The 16,153-nt window shown below is 41.6% G+C and overlaps 1 protein-coding gene across 3 annotated transcripts; it reads left to right on the top strand.

Annotated features, from left to right (window-relative positions):
• Positions 1-4,943: 4,943 nt before the first annotated feature.
• On the top strand, positions 4,944-15,861 carry psip1a (PC4 and SFRS1 interacting protein 1a). Of its 3 annotated transcripts, XM_062388088.1 has the most exons (18): positions 4,949-5,020; positions 5,231-5,301; positions 5,421-5,500; positions 5,756-5,832; positions 6,329-6,467; positions 7,187-7,276; positions 7,538-7,660; positions 8,468-8,527; positions 8,615-8,675; positions 9,058-9,154; positions 9,469-9,652; positions 9,786-9,865; positions 10,052-10,107; positions 10,800-10,870; positions 11,008-11,109; positions 11,295-11,496; positions 12,810-12,900; positions 15,130-15,861. In XM_062388088.1, the coding sequence occupies exons 2-18, from the start codon at positions 5,283-5,285 to the stop codon at positions 15,158-15,160; spliced, it is 1,563 nt and encodes a 520-aa protein (XP_062244072.1). In that variant the 5' UTR covers positions 4,949-5,020; positions 5,231-5,282; the 3' UTR covers positions 15,161-15,861. The 3 variants fall into 3 exon arrangements, with proteins under 3 accessions (XP_062244073.1, XP_062244072.1, XP_062244074.1); XM_062388089.1 differs by lacking the exon at positions 5,231-5,301 and having other exon boundaries at positions 4,944-5,020; XM_062388090.1 differs by lacking the exon at positions 7,538-7,660.
• The last annotated feature ends 292 nt before the right edge of the window (positions 15,862-16,153 follow it).

The following is a 16,153-nucleotide window of genomic DNA, read 5'->3' as shown; positions in this document are numbered from 1 at the left end:
TATGGTCTGCCGTCATAATTAATATGTTGTTGTATCAAAGTTGAAGCATTTGCCTCGGAAATGTCCCGCGCCCAGCCCCCTTATTAAAGACCTGACCTCCAAGCAGCTGAAGGTTGCTCTGCAAACTTGGCACACCCCCGAGTGAAAACATCTGCTTTCCTCCCAGGCAGGACCGCCACGGACCCCACGTCGCAGCTGGTTCCCACAGCCCAGCGAGAGAGCCCTTCCCCTGTCCTCGCTTGCTGACCCCCACATTTATAAACCCGCCCCCGTCACCACCGAGACCTCCTCAGGCCTTGGGCCCCGGCCTGGACCTCTCCATCACTTCACCCCCTCCCCTGTCCTTGTGTAGCGCCGTGCCAGTGTGGTCACTTTACTGCTGAGAGGACTGCTCCTGTCTTGTTATCCCCACATCACGGCCTGTCGAGAGGAAGGAGGGATGGAGGGGCGGAGGGGGGAAGGGGGGGGAGGAGGCATCTGCACTGCTCCCACAAAGCGGCGACTGTTGGAACGCTGACAGAAGCATCTGTCATCCCCTGCTTTCACACACTCACCTGCTGTCCGAGGGCCGGACTCGCACTGTCTTCCCCCTTCCTGCTCCCTCCCTCTCTCTCTCCTCCCTCCCTGAGGTTTCCTTGGTGGTTGTGTTGAAGCTCTTGGACGCCTCCTGTAGAAATAACACACACTGTACTCGCTCCCACATTCACCATTAGTGGATTACAGCTGTCGGTGCCGGGTCTACAGAAACAAACATTCAGATCTCTATTTAGAAACACATGATTTATGCTGGTGAATTTATTTGGTTTTTGGGTTTTAATCGATCTTAAACAAAAGGATATAACATGTGTTTTCATGTATCTTATGACAAATCATGTGAAGAGGAAGGTTTTACTTCATTCTCATTTGTCTGCGCTACATTAACAAGTACTGCAGTAGTGTTAATGAATGTACTGACCTGTCTTGTGACTACTTTATCATTCTCCAGTGGCACCCCCGTCCATTCCCCGAACATGCTGAAGGTTTGCCAGCAGAAAGGGGAAAGATGCCAATCTATGTGTATGACACACACACACATAAAGCACACACACACACGCACATGCTCAAGGACACCATCGCTCATTCAAGTCGAGGAAAGGTGCCCTTCAGATGATGCCATACAGGAGTCAGTGTGTAAAAGAAAAAGAAAACAAATCAATGATTCTGCACAAAGTCTGAGGAAGAAAATCCTTCATCTATTTTCATCATCGCTCACATTCAGGCTGAGGGAATTTTTTACACATAAAAAACATTCTTGTACTTGTGATGTTTATATTTCGGATATTCTTATTCCTATTCCAGAAGCAGCTGTTTATTCGTTTTTTAAAGAAAAGAAGATGTTAAGTTCTATACAGACTGTAAAGCCCCCTTGTGGCCCATTTGTGATTTGGGGCTATATTTCACAGTGCAGAAAACCCATAAATTACAAAATCATAAATGACAAAGTATTGTCTCAAATCTCTGTTTAGAAAAAAGTGAAACTAGCAAGTATTTGACATTTTACTGATACATTTTCTTTGAATCGTTGTTTCAGTCCTATAAAGACATCGTGTGTAAATAGTGTTTTAGTGTTTAAGCTGGTCAAGGTATAAGTGATTAGCTATTTTATATATTTTTCTGGTCAGATTAATTTACAACATCACATTATTTTTTCAGCAGCAAGAATTTATCTTTTTTAATTCTTAAACTGTAAAATACTTTATACCAAAAATTGTAGTGGCATAAGAAGTGCTGTGCTTTCCCTATAGTACAGTCAAATTCTTTAGGTACCTTCCACCTCTATACACACAAAACTTAAGGTTTTATCCTGAAGCTAAACAAGGCGTGCATTCATTACAGAACCATATGCATGAATTTATATCACATTTAAATTTAAAAGATCCAGATTTTCATTCTAAATCTAGTGAACTTTCATCTGCAGCAAAATTGCACAGACAGATCACATTTTAAATGAACCCATACGCCAACTTGCCACCAAGTTCCCTGATAATCGATCAGGTGGTTTACAACCAAACAAACCAACAGATATAAACAGACGGGGGTGAAAGCCTCCTCGTTGGTGGAGGTGCTCGGCTCAGTACAGGTCACCTGCAGTGTGCTGTATGATGTGGGACCTGAGAAGCAAATTTGTGCCTTTGGTGAAACCCGACTGGTCCTTGTCTCGTCTTTTGAGTGGCACAGGTCGTATATGAAGCAGCCTCCCCCAGCAGGTGAGCGAGGACGCTGCGAAGAAGAAAGGCAGGTTAACAAATGAGTGAGGAAGGATAGCAGGACCGTGTGGCCCTCGGAGACAGAGTGGGCCGGGATGTTCTGCCAACATATCGTCTGCCAGGGTGAAGGATACTCACAATCACACACACACACACACACACTGTCGTCTCTCTGTAGCTCCATCCCCGGCCTCCGTCAGAGCCGTGTGTCTGAGCAGGAACCCCACCAAGCTGGCTGGGGTCCAACACCAAGGTCTCTCACCTCGCAGGCTGGGCAGGGGGCCGGGTAGCTCCTGTGAGTTATTCCTGGGTTCCACTTCTCGCTTCTCCTTTTGTCAAGTCCACCCTCCTCCGGCCCATCCTGGCCTCCTCTTCTCCCCTATCCCCCTCTCTGGGACCCTGTGGCTGATGAGCCTGTCCTTCAACCATCAGCATCTTCTGTTGCCTGTAACACACACACACACACACACACACACACACACACACACACACACACACACACACACACTGAACAAAAGCTTACTTGTGTAGGTGTGTGGCCATAAATGCTGAGGTCACCTTCACATACTTCTTCATGTACACCTACAGTGTTGTTTCTATGAATCACTTCAGAACCTGAATATGGACATTTTGAGTTTAATACATTTTAATAAATACAATAAATAAATACAATAATAATGTTTAAATTTCAATATACATAAATATATTCCCGAACTATTTTAACAATGATAGATACAATTATTGATTAATAACTGAATTAATGTTTCAGTCAAAAATATCAATGTTATTAAAGATTTACACTTCCCTGTGTTTGTAGCATTGTAAACGTAATATCTCCTGGTGTCGGGTTGTTGGTTTGACGTGTGAAGTGTGACAATGGAGGATGTCACCTTATGATTTATAAAATAAAGTTTGGAATCTTTCAGGCATTTAAGACTTAATAAATCTCAATAACAGTTTAATCGACAATTAAATGTGCAGTAGTTGTAGCCCAACTACAATTTATAATAATTTTGCGTGACCAACAAAAGGTTGGATTGAATGAGTTTAGTGGATCAGATATGATGAGAACTGACACAGATTTAGAAACACATGTGCCTTCACTTCATGTGTAAAGTCAGATTTTGCCACTAGAGGTCACTGAATGACAATGAAACAGAGTCAGGAAATCAGAGGAGGAACAAGACTTTAGAAGATTCACTTATTTACGAGGCCTCGTAGAAAATATGTGTTATCTTAAATATATATATATATATATATATATATATATAGCTAAATATATATATATATATATATATGTCTTAAAAGCTATGAACTTTACATACAAACATCTATGTAACTTCTTGATGAATTGGACTTGACATCAAATTTTGATATACTGTTACTTTACAGAATAGAGAATAAACTAATGACTGAAAATGTCATTCAATACATTGTTCACATTTCCTCATTGGCAGATTGTCATTGGGAAAAGAGGTCAAATCAGTACTTTTTTACACAAGTATCTAAACTTCTACATCTATATTTATAGTAAATAATGTGTGTACTTTTAAACCAAATCTATCTGGATGTGAGAAGGTGAAATTTTGGTCTAACAGCCCTTTTAAAGAAGAACTCAAGCAGAACATGTTTTTGCTGACCTCTAGCGGTTGAAGTTCCTACCTTGCAGCAGCAGCGACTTCGACTGTATATGAATATAAAAAAATAAATACAATATAAATATAAATATACATCTTGACTTGTCAGCCGAGATCAGGATTTTAGTTTCAGTTTTTATTTTTTATTTTCCATTTGTATCTACACAAACCTCAATCCATAACCTACAAGGATGCTGGATTTCATAAGAGTTGATTTCATAACCATTTATCATTATACTGTCATGCATTTGTCTATTTTCATATATGACGATATAATTACTACACAAAGCTCAAACAATATAATTATTAACTGTCAGAAAAAAAGACATTTAAAAGTTCTTTATTCATGAATTCTATAACTTCCTCACATTGTTCAGAACTGTTGCTTTCAAGAGTTACTCAGTTATTTCTAAATTAAACACATTAATACAGCAGCAACATCAATCAAAACAATATCAGAAAGGAAAACTTTAGTATTTTCTACTTTTAATTTTATTTTTCCTAAAGTGAGGTTTCGAAAGCAGGACTTTCTACTTGCAGTGGAGTATCGTTAAAATTTGGAAGCAGTACTTTCACTGTTAGAATTAAGGATGATGCACCATGCGTCACATAGATGTGTGGAGCAGCTACAGACCTCCCACTCTGATCCAATTTTCAGGGAATAAAAGAATATAGTAACAAATACAAAATGTACAAAAATACATATTTTTTGTAATTTGTGCATCGACTGTGGGGGTCCGCCCCCATCACTGTCTATGGCAACGGCTACATGCGTGGCTACATGTGTATAAGTGTAGGGTGAGTGTGCGCATGCGTGGAAGTTGACGCCCACTTTTTTTCTGGAGGCGATGGCCAACATAGACGATCTATGTAGCGACGAGATACTCAACCCGGTTATTTTCACAAATTATTAATAAATAATTATCGATATTGTTATAGCCGTCACATTTTTCTGTAACTACATGTGAGATTTGTATAAGGATATTCTGTTTGAACGCAATAAAACACAAGAAACGATATAAATGAATGTAGATACTCCCCCTCCCTGAACCGCGTAATGGTACAGTCCACTGACGTCCTGAGCGGGAGCGGAAAACGTGCGTCGGACTGTGCGGAAAAGGAATCGTGTGTTTTCAGGTAAAAACGTGCTGCTCAATATTCTTCACATTTATTATCGGTTCTGTGTCACGTCACAAGTTGTTGTTGAGGTTTGTGTTGCTTCTCACAGCTGTTGGCCACGTGTGTGTGTGGGGGGGTGGAGGCTGTGCTCTCTTCTTGGTCACGATGGTTAACTCTACGTGTGTCTGTCTGTCTATGTGTCTGTGTGTGTGTGTGTGTTTGTTTCAGTGAGATCCGGCTGAGACACTGTGTGTTTGCTCAGCAGCATCACTTGTGTTAAATGAAGTCACCAGATGAAGGTGATGATGATGATGATGATGATGATGATGGTGGTGGTGATGGTGGGGGGTGGGGGGGGTCAGCGGGAGGGGCACTGCCCGTTTCCTCTCCTCATCTTCTCTCGTCTTTTCTCCTCCAGCTGCAGACATGACTCTGGATTGGAAACCAGGTGATCTGATCTTCGCCAAGATGAAGGGTTACCCTCACTGGCCCGCGAGAGTGAGTCCGCAGCTCGTCCACGGGTCCAATCAGATCAGAGCACATCTAAACTTGTTATTTGCCATTTGTTTTTCTTTAACATTGATCAATCAATACAGCTTTAAATCGTCCAAGACGTATTTTAAGCAAAAATACAAAATGTTTACTGCTAATAAGTGGATGTTAGAGCCCGACTGCACATTCATGCAGTTAACGTGTAATGTTTCTGTGTGTTGTTTATGGCTGTAAGTGAATATCTTGTTTCTTTCTTGTCAGATTGATGAAGTCCCAGACGGAGCTGTGAAGCCGTCCAACATCAAGTTCCCCATCTTCTTCTTTGGTACCCATGAAACGTCAGTACAGCTCCTCTCCTGTGGCGGAGGAGTTTTCCATATAAATAGTTCACACAATAAACTGCTTCTACCACAGGATTTGCATGTGGAAGTAAAGATAAATCACCAGAATTCACGGAAATAAATCCTCATGGGAATAAATAAGCACTGAGCAGTTCTATGGAGGCTGATAGGCAATTTTAATTTGATAATTTCAAGTGTAAATTTGAAGTTGTTAGACTATAAGCAATGGTGATAAATGAAGCCACATTCTAAACATGAATTTAAATGGTGCAGTTTAAATGTTAATAAGAGTATTTTATCCTCTGTTGTCTCTTCAGCTTTTATTGTGGCGTTTTGAATGTGTTTCTTTAACGCCATCAATGTTTGATGAGTGTCTGAATAGAGTTACCTTGTCTGTGGCGCTCCGCCGTCTCGCAGTAAACACGCTACATTTTAAATACCTCAGGAAGTATTAGATGGACAAACACCCTCAAAATGATCTTCCCTCCACCAGAGCCTTCCTCGGCCCGAAAGACGTCTTCCCCTACCATCCCAACAAGGAGAAGTACGCCAAGCCCAACAAGAGGAAAGGCTTCAACGAAGGACTGTGGGAGATCGAGAACAACCCAAAGGTTGAGCTCACCGCGCCCAAGGTTTGTCGGCTTCCTCTTTGTTTCCACCAAAATAAGTTTTGATATTCCTCCGCCAGAAGTCCGTGTGAATCTCTGCTGCAGCTCAGATGTCGATTCACGCCCCCTGTTTGGTTTTTTTCTTTCTTTCCTTTGAGACGATTTGTCGATTTTTTTATTTTTGCTTTTATCATCACTTTCTGACCCGGGGTGCCTTCCCCTGAATATCTCAAGGAAACCAAACAGATTTCTTTTAGATGATTATTTTCAGCTGCGAGGGAGAAGTTGGGGTAAAATAATTTGAACATGCTCCAGAGAACGTCTGCAGAATTGAGTCTGGACTTTCTCCAGAGTTTGCCTTTCACACACGAACCAGGCAGCAGGTATTAATTCCGCCGCTACGTCTTTTTGGCGTCTTCTACGTGTGTTACTCGACCATTTCATCCTGAGATGTTTGTATCCTTTTTGTTTTTAAATGTTTGCTTCTATCGTGTGATTGAAACGTCAACACCCCCACTTGTGAAACCTCTGGAGGATCTCCAGGCTCATCCGGACAGTCTCAGGAGTTTATACCCGGGGGACTGACAGGAGAAACTCTGGAGAAAGTCCGGCCCCTCTCACTCTGACATTTGCGTTCCCACATTCAGCCCCTATGGAGAATATCAGGAGACTATCAGGAGTTAACTGGAGGTCTGACATCAGCCTCATGTTTTTAATCCACTTTATTTCCCTCTTGTTTGAAGCCGGTTCCTCCTGGTTGTTTTCCTGAGAAGGACTCAGACAGCGGTCCCGACGGAGACGAGGACGCTGACGACAAGGGGGTCAAATCCAAAGTAAGTGTATGTCTTCATATCTCAGAACCCAGTCGCCTCACTGCGCTGAGCTGCCAGTGGTTTGTACCTGTGTTGTCAGCTTCTTTCTTCTTTTGCTATCTTTCTCTCTAATGTGTGTCTGCTTCTTACTGAACTACACAGCAGACAAACGACACCTTATACTGATAGATTGAGAGAAGGAGACCCCGCTAACTTCTCTCCCTTTCAAGACTGGCTTACCCCACCACACTGCGTCCTATGCTGTGTCTCGGGTGCATTCAGGTTCCAGGAAGTGAGGCTGAGCAGGAGAATGAGAATGAGGAGGAGGATGAGGAGATGGAGGAGGAGATGGAGATGGAGGAGAAAGGGTCTCTGATGTCTGAGCAGGGTCCTCAGGACCAGGATGTACGTACTTTGCATGCTGGGATATTCTAAAGCTGTGGAAACCCGTTGGAAAGCATGTGACACTTGGTGGTTTCTTTGAATTGGTTTGTTTCTGTTTTGGAGTTAAACTCTTTGTTGGTGGCCACACTCTTTCTGGTGCTTGGTGTGGTGTTTGGATTAAAGATTGTGGCCTGGGCCTGAGGTGATGAATGTTTAACAGATAGAGTGATGTAAGAAATCAATCCCTGTTGTCTCCAGTGAAATGATTATATAACGCCAGGTAAGATCATGCTAGTCCACTGGAAATCGTGCTAATGTCAGTGGGACATCATCTCTGTGTTACTAAGAGGATACGTGTGTTTGTCTCTCTGTTTTACCACCTCGACAACTTGTGTTGGCGTTTTTCCATTTCCTGCTTTTTCTCTTTTCTACTGATTGCATTGTGTTGACAGAAGTTTACTTTTGCATGGTTTTCTCTGTGGTTTGGATTAAGGTAAGTTGTAAATCACTTACTGTCTCCATGTGTTTTCTTCAGGTTGACAGGGACTTTTGGAAATAAAGTATAACTAAATGATCTAGACCTGGATTTTTGGGGACTGATGCTAAAACTCTATAATATAGAGTAAGCAAAATCATATATAAAGGAAATCTTAAAAATGAAATTGGCTATGATTTTTCAAAGATGGTGTCATCAAACCCATATGACAAAGAAATGCAATTCAAACTTGATATTTTGAATGTTATTTATTTATTTAGTTGTTAGTGTTGCAGTTGTTGTTTGCGTCAAAAGAGCTTTTAGACAAAACTGACGAAGGTGTCCCACTTTAGGGAGCTGCTCAGAAAGAACCCACAGATGTTGTTAAACCCAAGAGAGGAAGAAAGAAAAAGGTTGGTAGAATCTTTTTATTTGTTTTCTAATTAAATGTTTGAATATGTAGGAAACATTTTACATGAAGGTGTTTCTTTTTTTTCCAGACTGACCCCGACCAGGAGCCTGAAAAGGACGATGCTCCTGTCAGTCCTGTTAGTCCTTCAGGTAGACTCTGCCCCTTCTGATGCTGCACTTATAAAAACTGTTAATGACTTTGTGCCATGAAGAAGATGAATGATCTTGTGTTTGTTTAATGCATGAGAGTAACAGTGAGACAGCCTTTAATTAAACTTGTTATTTAACTTTATAGTTTGCTCCATAGCTCACTGAGAAATATGCAGGAGGCAGGGTTTATGATGTATACTGCAGCCCTCCACAAGGGGGCGATCAGAAGGATTTAGCCTCACTTGGAGAGTTTACATGTTGCCATCTTACAAACAGGCCATGTGACAAACATGTTGCTCTGTAAAATGAAAGGACATTGGCGCAACATCAGATTTTCATAATATTTGCATTAACTAATTACATGGTGTGTTTGTGTGATCAGGTGCAGAGGGTCCAAAACGAAGAGGCAGGAAGCCAAAAAGTGAGAAGATGCTTCTGCTCCAGCAGCAGAACGACCAGCAGGGCTCAGGAAGTGAAATGTAAACGCATGAATATTTTGAACACCCAAAATTCTTACATCTTTACCAAGGTTCCAACATGTTTCGCTTCTGGAAGGAAAAAAATGTAAATTTACACAGGTTTCAAGTTTGTAAAAGACCAAAAAATATATTCAACTTAGATTTCCAAGATGTTTAGACACCAAAAAGCATGACATTTCTTCTTTCAACTAGGTTTGCTCTTAACCTCTGTTCATAAACACATTGGTAGATCTGGATGTGGACTTTTTTCATGGAGCAGCTTTCCATTTGCCTTTTTAAGCCTCTAAGAGTGATGTCCTTCCCTCTTGACTTAGGGACACTGCTGAGGCAGAGAGAAAGAGAAAGAGGGCACCAGAGGACAAGTCCAAGAGCGGTGAGGAGGAGAAGAGAAAGAAGAGGGAGGACAGCAAAGGAAAGGAGGCAGAATTGAAAGAGCCGGAAGCCAAGAAGAAGAAGCAGTCCAAGGATGACGGCTCGTCTGGCTCTGACGATGAAGAGGCAGGTGTCATCACAGTTTGAATTCATCAGCAGTGAAGCTCAAGCATTGTTTTCTTTTCTATCCAGTTTGAAATGTAAAGGAAGTCTGTGTCTGTTCTTTTGTTCATGTGATGTGATTTATTTATTATTTAAGAAAAATAAAGGCAGAAAGAAACAGCAAAGCTCAGAGACGGACAAAGATGCCCGGCGGCGGAAAGCAGATGAAATAAGAGAGTGAGTGACTGAATGAGTGAAAGACAAGTGACGTCTCCTTTAGTTTAGCAGCCAAATACCCCAAAGTCTTAATATTTACAATTATATGAAGAGAAAAGCTAAATATAAACGTTATTAGATATGAATTGTCAACTACATGTGTTTATACTATTTACGACAAAGCACTCAAACAAACTTGTCTTACAGGCCGAACAAGGAGGATGGGAAGAAAAATGAAGACAAGGCGGGAGTAAAGAAAAAAGGTATTAAGTCATTGGAGCTACCAAGGAGGTTATGTTTTCATCTTAATGACTCAGACAGTCTCAGGTGTCACAGATGCAGAACTCCTTGAATAGCAGCATAATTTCTAGAATCACCACCTCTATCTCTTCAAAGTAAAAGCATGTTCGATTTGTTGCTGCAATGCTTTATTTTCGGTGCTTTGATTTTGAAGAGTTGTGAATTTGCAGTTAAGTAAATCAATCAAGCTTCTATATAAACCACATGAAACACATTGACTCTATCATCTTCGCTGCAGATAAACCAGGGAGGAGGAACACAAAGTTTTCTACCCATACACTGTTTGGCACAAGGTCCAGCGCACAAACAAATATAAAGTGACATTATATTGTAGGACTGTAGGAGGAGGAGTCACTAATGATGAGGAATAACTCTTAAGTAGCTCTGGAGCATTTACACAGGACAAGAAAACAGAACGTTCCACACAGGCAGGTTTAGAACAGGCCCTGCACTAATTAAAAAGATAAAGTCAACCCCTGTTATGACTCTTATTTCTCTCACATGGTTTTTGGAGTGTTGATTTGAGAGACTTTCAGTGTGAAGGTCTTTTCTCTGTAATTTGTTGAATCCACGTGTCATTGCTTAGTTCTGTGAACAATAAAAATGAGAGCTGAAACATTTCCTTGACGACGTTGTTTTTCCCCTTTTCCCTCAGAACTGTCGACTGACTTGAAACTCCAGAGACTGCACAGCGAAATCAAGATTTCACTCAAAATCGACAACCCTGTAAGTGCACCATACGTCCTTCAGCCGCTCGCAGCGTCTATAAAACCATGTTATCCGGTCTGAAGCGAAATGACAAAACCCAAAGGCTCAGACTCCCGTCCCTGTTGTCTCCCCTCTGCTCCTGTCCACCTCTGCAGGATGTGAAGAAGTGCTTGGACGCATTAGATGAGATCGGCGCCCTTCAGGTCACAACCCAGCACCTGCAGAAACACAGTGAGCTCATTGCCACTCTGAAAAAGGTACAATGATTCCCCTCAAGAAATGTAGAACCACTACAAACCAAAATGACTGGGATATTTATTCAAAACAAACACTGGACCTTGTGAGGTTTGCTCTTATGTGGCTGAAGCCTTTTGACTTTGAGATGGTACAACAGCTTTTTGGCTTTGATTATTATCCATGCATGTTTTTCTTCATGTTCCAGATCCGCAGGTTCAAGGCCAGTCAGGACATCATGGACAAGGCCACCATGTTGTATAACAAGTTTAAGAGCATGTTCCTGGTTGGAGAAGGCGACTGTGTGCTCAGCCAGGTCCTCAACAAGTCAATAGCTGAGCAACGGCAGCACGAAGAAGCCAAGAAAGGAGCAATGAAGAGAGTTGAACAAGTCAAGGAAAACCACTCAGGTACTGCTCCCCTTAAATTCACTCCTTCATGCTGCCGCCTGTATCTGGCGTCCACCGGGGATGTTCATCACTAGTCAATAATTATAGATAACTTCATTTGGTCCGATTTAATATTACAAGATAGCTATAATGGATTCTATGAAGGTGCCACTATGTTCGAATTCTACGGTAGAGTTTTAGGGCCTGACGCAATTAACTAAAGCTGAGATAATTGTTAATTTGAGACTTAAATTGAAATTTTAAGAATAAAGTTAAAGTACACTATTAACATTTATACATTTTTGCTTCTACAAAATATAACTGTTGTTCAGAATCAGTTTGAACTAGAATGTCGGCCAGTAGAGAAAATGTCTCCACCAGAGCTGCTTATGAAACCACATTTAAAATCACAAGATCCGGATTTGTATTTGTATCTGCACCAAATTGAACAAACTCGTGAATCAGAACTCAACGTGTCTTATTTTTGACATCAGGATCTGTTAATTTTTTTCCCGAGAAATCAGTGAAATTGTGTGTGTGTGTGGAATTCCTGGATCTGCCCCCTGATCCAGGTCAGCACTTAAATGTAATGAGTTCTCCTCTGATTCATCACAAGTCCTTCCACCAGGTTTCGTGAGAATCTGCTCAGCAGTTTTAATCCTTCAAACAAACAAATGAAGGTGCAAACAGAACCTCCTCAGTGAAGATGGGTTAGGGTTAACGATTTATCTTCTACCTTCTACCTTATCTTCTACCACAAACCCAGGGAGATATGATCAGTAATATATATCTGTGAAGAGATTGTCTTCACTCCTCTAACTGGATTTATTACCAGAGGAGTTGACTTAATGCCTGTCATTGATAATGACAACTGTTGTATGTATGTTTCAAATGCTCTCGATACACACAGGAAGTGATGCTCGGGTGTTGATAAATCCGTTGTGACACATGAGACCTCAGTGGAGAAAGGAGACCGTTATGTGCTGTTGGTCCGTTTCATCTCTTCTCTCCAGGTCCACGTCATCTGTGGTTGACATTCACATTTAGTAGAAACACACGGACAGTAATCGTAGCAGCCACATCCTCGCCTAAAGTCTCCGTTTACAGCTGCTCATGCTGAACCTCCAGCCAAATGACTGCCTCAGTGAAAGGTCTCTTTCTAGAGCAAGGCATGACAAATGGACGGAAAATCCTATTTATCTCTGTAAGGTATGGGGCTCGGCATGTGTCGTCACATGCCCGTGTGAGCTCTTGCTTCTGCGGTGGTTTAGGTTATGCAGTTACGTTTTTTGCCTGACTTGAGCCTGTGTGTTTCTCCGTGCTCTGCCCTGAAGACAAGATGATGAATGGTGATACGGGCCCCGACGAGAAGAAGCAGGAAACTGAGAAGCTGCTAGAAGACGCCTCGGCGGGAGAAAATCACAGGTAGACGAACAAGAAACACAGAAACCACAGTTTATGAACGTAGTCTCAACAAACACTGAGGTGCAGGTAACTATAATGTGTTCTGTTTAATATTGTAAGAAATGAGCAATGAGAGCATTCGGTTCATCTAGAGTCACTTGAGCTTCTTTCAGACATGCACTGAAGTTGGGAAAACGAAATGTCCGACTCAGTTGCTCCGGACATTTTCTGGAACTTCCTGGTTAAATGTCCCACTGGGCAAATGTGAGAAAACAGCAGGAAAAGGTCTGGTTAATCCACAGAGTGTGTGTGGGGCGTGTCGATCACTGGCGGAAGAAGTTTTCAAACATTTTATTTCAGTAAAAGTCCAAACAAATAGACAAAAATGTATTCAAGTAAAAGAATAATATTGACTTTTCTACTTGAGTAAAAGTCAGTTTTGAATATATCTAAAGTACTAAAAGTAAAAGTGATTCGGCATGTTGCCTATTCCGTAATGCAACTGACTCGGAGGGGGTGTCGCTGCTGCTGGAGGAGTGTTCCCGACATTTTCCTGCTGTGACGATGTTCTTCATATGAGAGAGACAATTTTCAGGACATTTACCATAAGTCGTGTCTGAAAATTTGATTGTCTCCTTGTGCCATTAAACTAGACATCGGGTAAAAACATAAAATACAACAAATCCATGTAATAAGGGCATGATATTTGCCTTAAATAACTAATCAGATTAGTGAGAGAACATTTACACTGTTAAGAAATGTCCTAGATTTCAAAGGCGAGCTTGTCAAAGACATACACATCTCAAAACATGTCATGAGGAGGGAGTGGAATGATCGTGATCATAATTTTTTCATCTTTTTTAACCAGACAGAAGTTGAGCTCTGCACCTGACTGTTCACAAACCAGCTGGAGATACCATAAGTCAGGATGGACTCAGTGGTTGCTCTGTAAAAATGATTAATACATTAAACATCGTAGACCGGCCATTTGCTGTAGGTTTCAGAATCACGCTTTTGCTCCGTGAGGTTTTAAAATAGGCCCATAAAAAGTGAATACACATGTTTTTTGATTCCGGCTCCCCTTCAAGTACCACCTGATGTAAATGTGTCGCATATGTTTCACAAGAAGAGCTGTAAAAATGAAAGTCTGCATCAGCTGGCTCGAAGGCGTTCCGCTTAATCACTCTCTATTTCTCAGCACGTCCACCAAATTCACAGAAAGCCCAGAAGCAACAATCTGTGAGTCAGGACTCTGAGAGAGAAAGAGAGAGAGAGAGAGTCAGGACACTAACTCCGGGCTCTGTGCCTCCTGTCGTACAATGCAATCTCTCATTGAGGGTTTCCTAGCGGATATAAACGGGTCCCGAGGGCGTGTTCCTCACATCCTGAGATATATTAGCTTCCACTAGCAATTAAACCTTCGCTATTATGATAAAGTAAAGTGGTTTGTGAGGACTGGATCTATCGCTCCCATGGAAATTAACTGGCACACCGACACACAAGTGACTTATTTCCATTGTTGAGTTGAGTGTAGTTTTGTTTCTCAGTTGTAAACTCTGCGTTCAGTATTCTACAGTGCGTCCGGAGAGTATTCACCGCGCTTCACTTTTTCTACATTATGTTATGTTACAGCCTTATTCCAAGATGGATTCAATTCACAAGCTAAGCCATGAAGTCCAAGGAATTGTCTTTAGAACTCCGAGGCAGGAATGTATCAAGGCACAGATCTGGGGAAGGGTACAGAAAAATGTCTGCAGCATTGAAGGTCCCAATGAACACTGGGGCCTCCATCATCCGTAGATGGAAGAAGTTCGGAACCGCTAGGATTTATACAAACTTTTTTCACTTTGTCATTATGGGGTATTGTGTGTAGAATTTTGTGGACAACACAGGTTTTAATTCATTTTGGAATAAGGCTGTAACATAACTAAAAGTGAAGCGCTGTGAAAACGTTCTGGATGCACTGTATCCTGCAGTTTTCTCACTCGCTCACAGACTTGTGTCTTCTGTTGAGCACCGACGCTAAATCTACAATGTTCTGCAGAAAAATTTAAACATTTGTTAAATAACAACTGTAGATTTGTTTTTGTTGGTTTGATTGACTGCACAGGAAACGTATGTTTAATTCTTGGTTGTGGTCTTTTAATAGGACATACTAACAAGAAGAACCATCAAATATTACCTGCTGTGTCTTTAAATGCTCTTCCGTTAAAACTGTCAACATTTGAAACCTGTTTGTTTTCTTTGCAGTGCCCCAGAAGCTCAGGAGGAGTCCACCTGAGTGTGGTCTGCTGCTGCTGCGCTCCTCTGTCCACACTGAGCTCCCCCACTGGGATCTCCTCCTGTCCACCTTGATGACCAGTAACAAACAATGGTTTCCAGATGCCTGACGGCCTTCTGTCGGATTTGCTGCTCTAAGGCTTCAGTGACCCTCCAGCCCCGATAGCCACTGACCACACGGTTTATTTTTGTACTAAAGGTGTTTTCTTTACCTTTCTGGCTCCTCGTCTTACAAGCATCTGTTGAATCTGCATAACGGTGTGAAGAGTTAGCACTTGTAGATCTGTAGCGCTGAGAACTTAGAGCAGGTCAGCACCAGCAGGACCTTCAACCCAGTAGATGTTCTGTCTTTCACATTTAACTAGGGTTTTTGACATTTACACAATCAATGGTTTAATCTCATCTTCAGCTTAAGTTATATTGAAGCACGGAGGCCACACACATTCGCCACGTCCACTGATATAAGCTGCATACTCGTTTCATAGGCGCGTCACTTCAGGTACGCACACTGAAGATTCTGGAGTTTGCCAAAGTTTATTTTGCCAGGAAAATGCTTTATTCTCAACCATGTTCACGTGTCTGTTTTAAGGTTGTGCTTTTTGTTTCCTTTTAACAAAGTGTAGATGTAAATAAGAGTATTTTTGTGCCTGTCTGACGACCTGTTTCAGCCTCCATTAATAAAGTAGAACATATAGTAACACGTTTTGTCTGGAATCATGTTTTTGGAAAAAGGACCTCACAAAGTTCATTCATTCGTTTCTCGGTTAAATTTGACTGTAGCGGTTATAGTGTTGAGCTGCTATTACTATACTGGAGTTCTACTGCATCCATGAGACTAAATTGGATTAACTGGGATGTGTGGCAGTTTTCTGCACAGGCCTCTGTGGGCGAGCCACTCATTTAACTGAATCCACTCCAAAATATAATGGTTTCTTCTCTGGGTCACGACACATCATGTCAACAAGATGTTATGGAAATCGATTCAGTTTCTGAG

Source organism: Platichthys flesus, chromosome 5, assembly GCF_949316205.1.
Source record: "Platichthys flesus chromosome 5, fPlaFle2.1, whole genome shotgun sequence".
Classification (NCBI taxonomy): domain Eukaryota; kingdom Metazoa; phylum Chordata; class Actinopteri; order Pleuronectiformes; family Pleuronectidae; genus Platichthys; species Platichthys flesus.
This window is presented reverse-complemented; position numbering and strand designations above follow the sequence as displayed.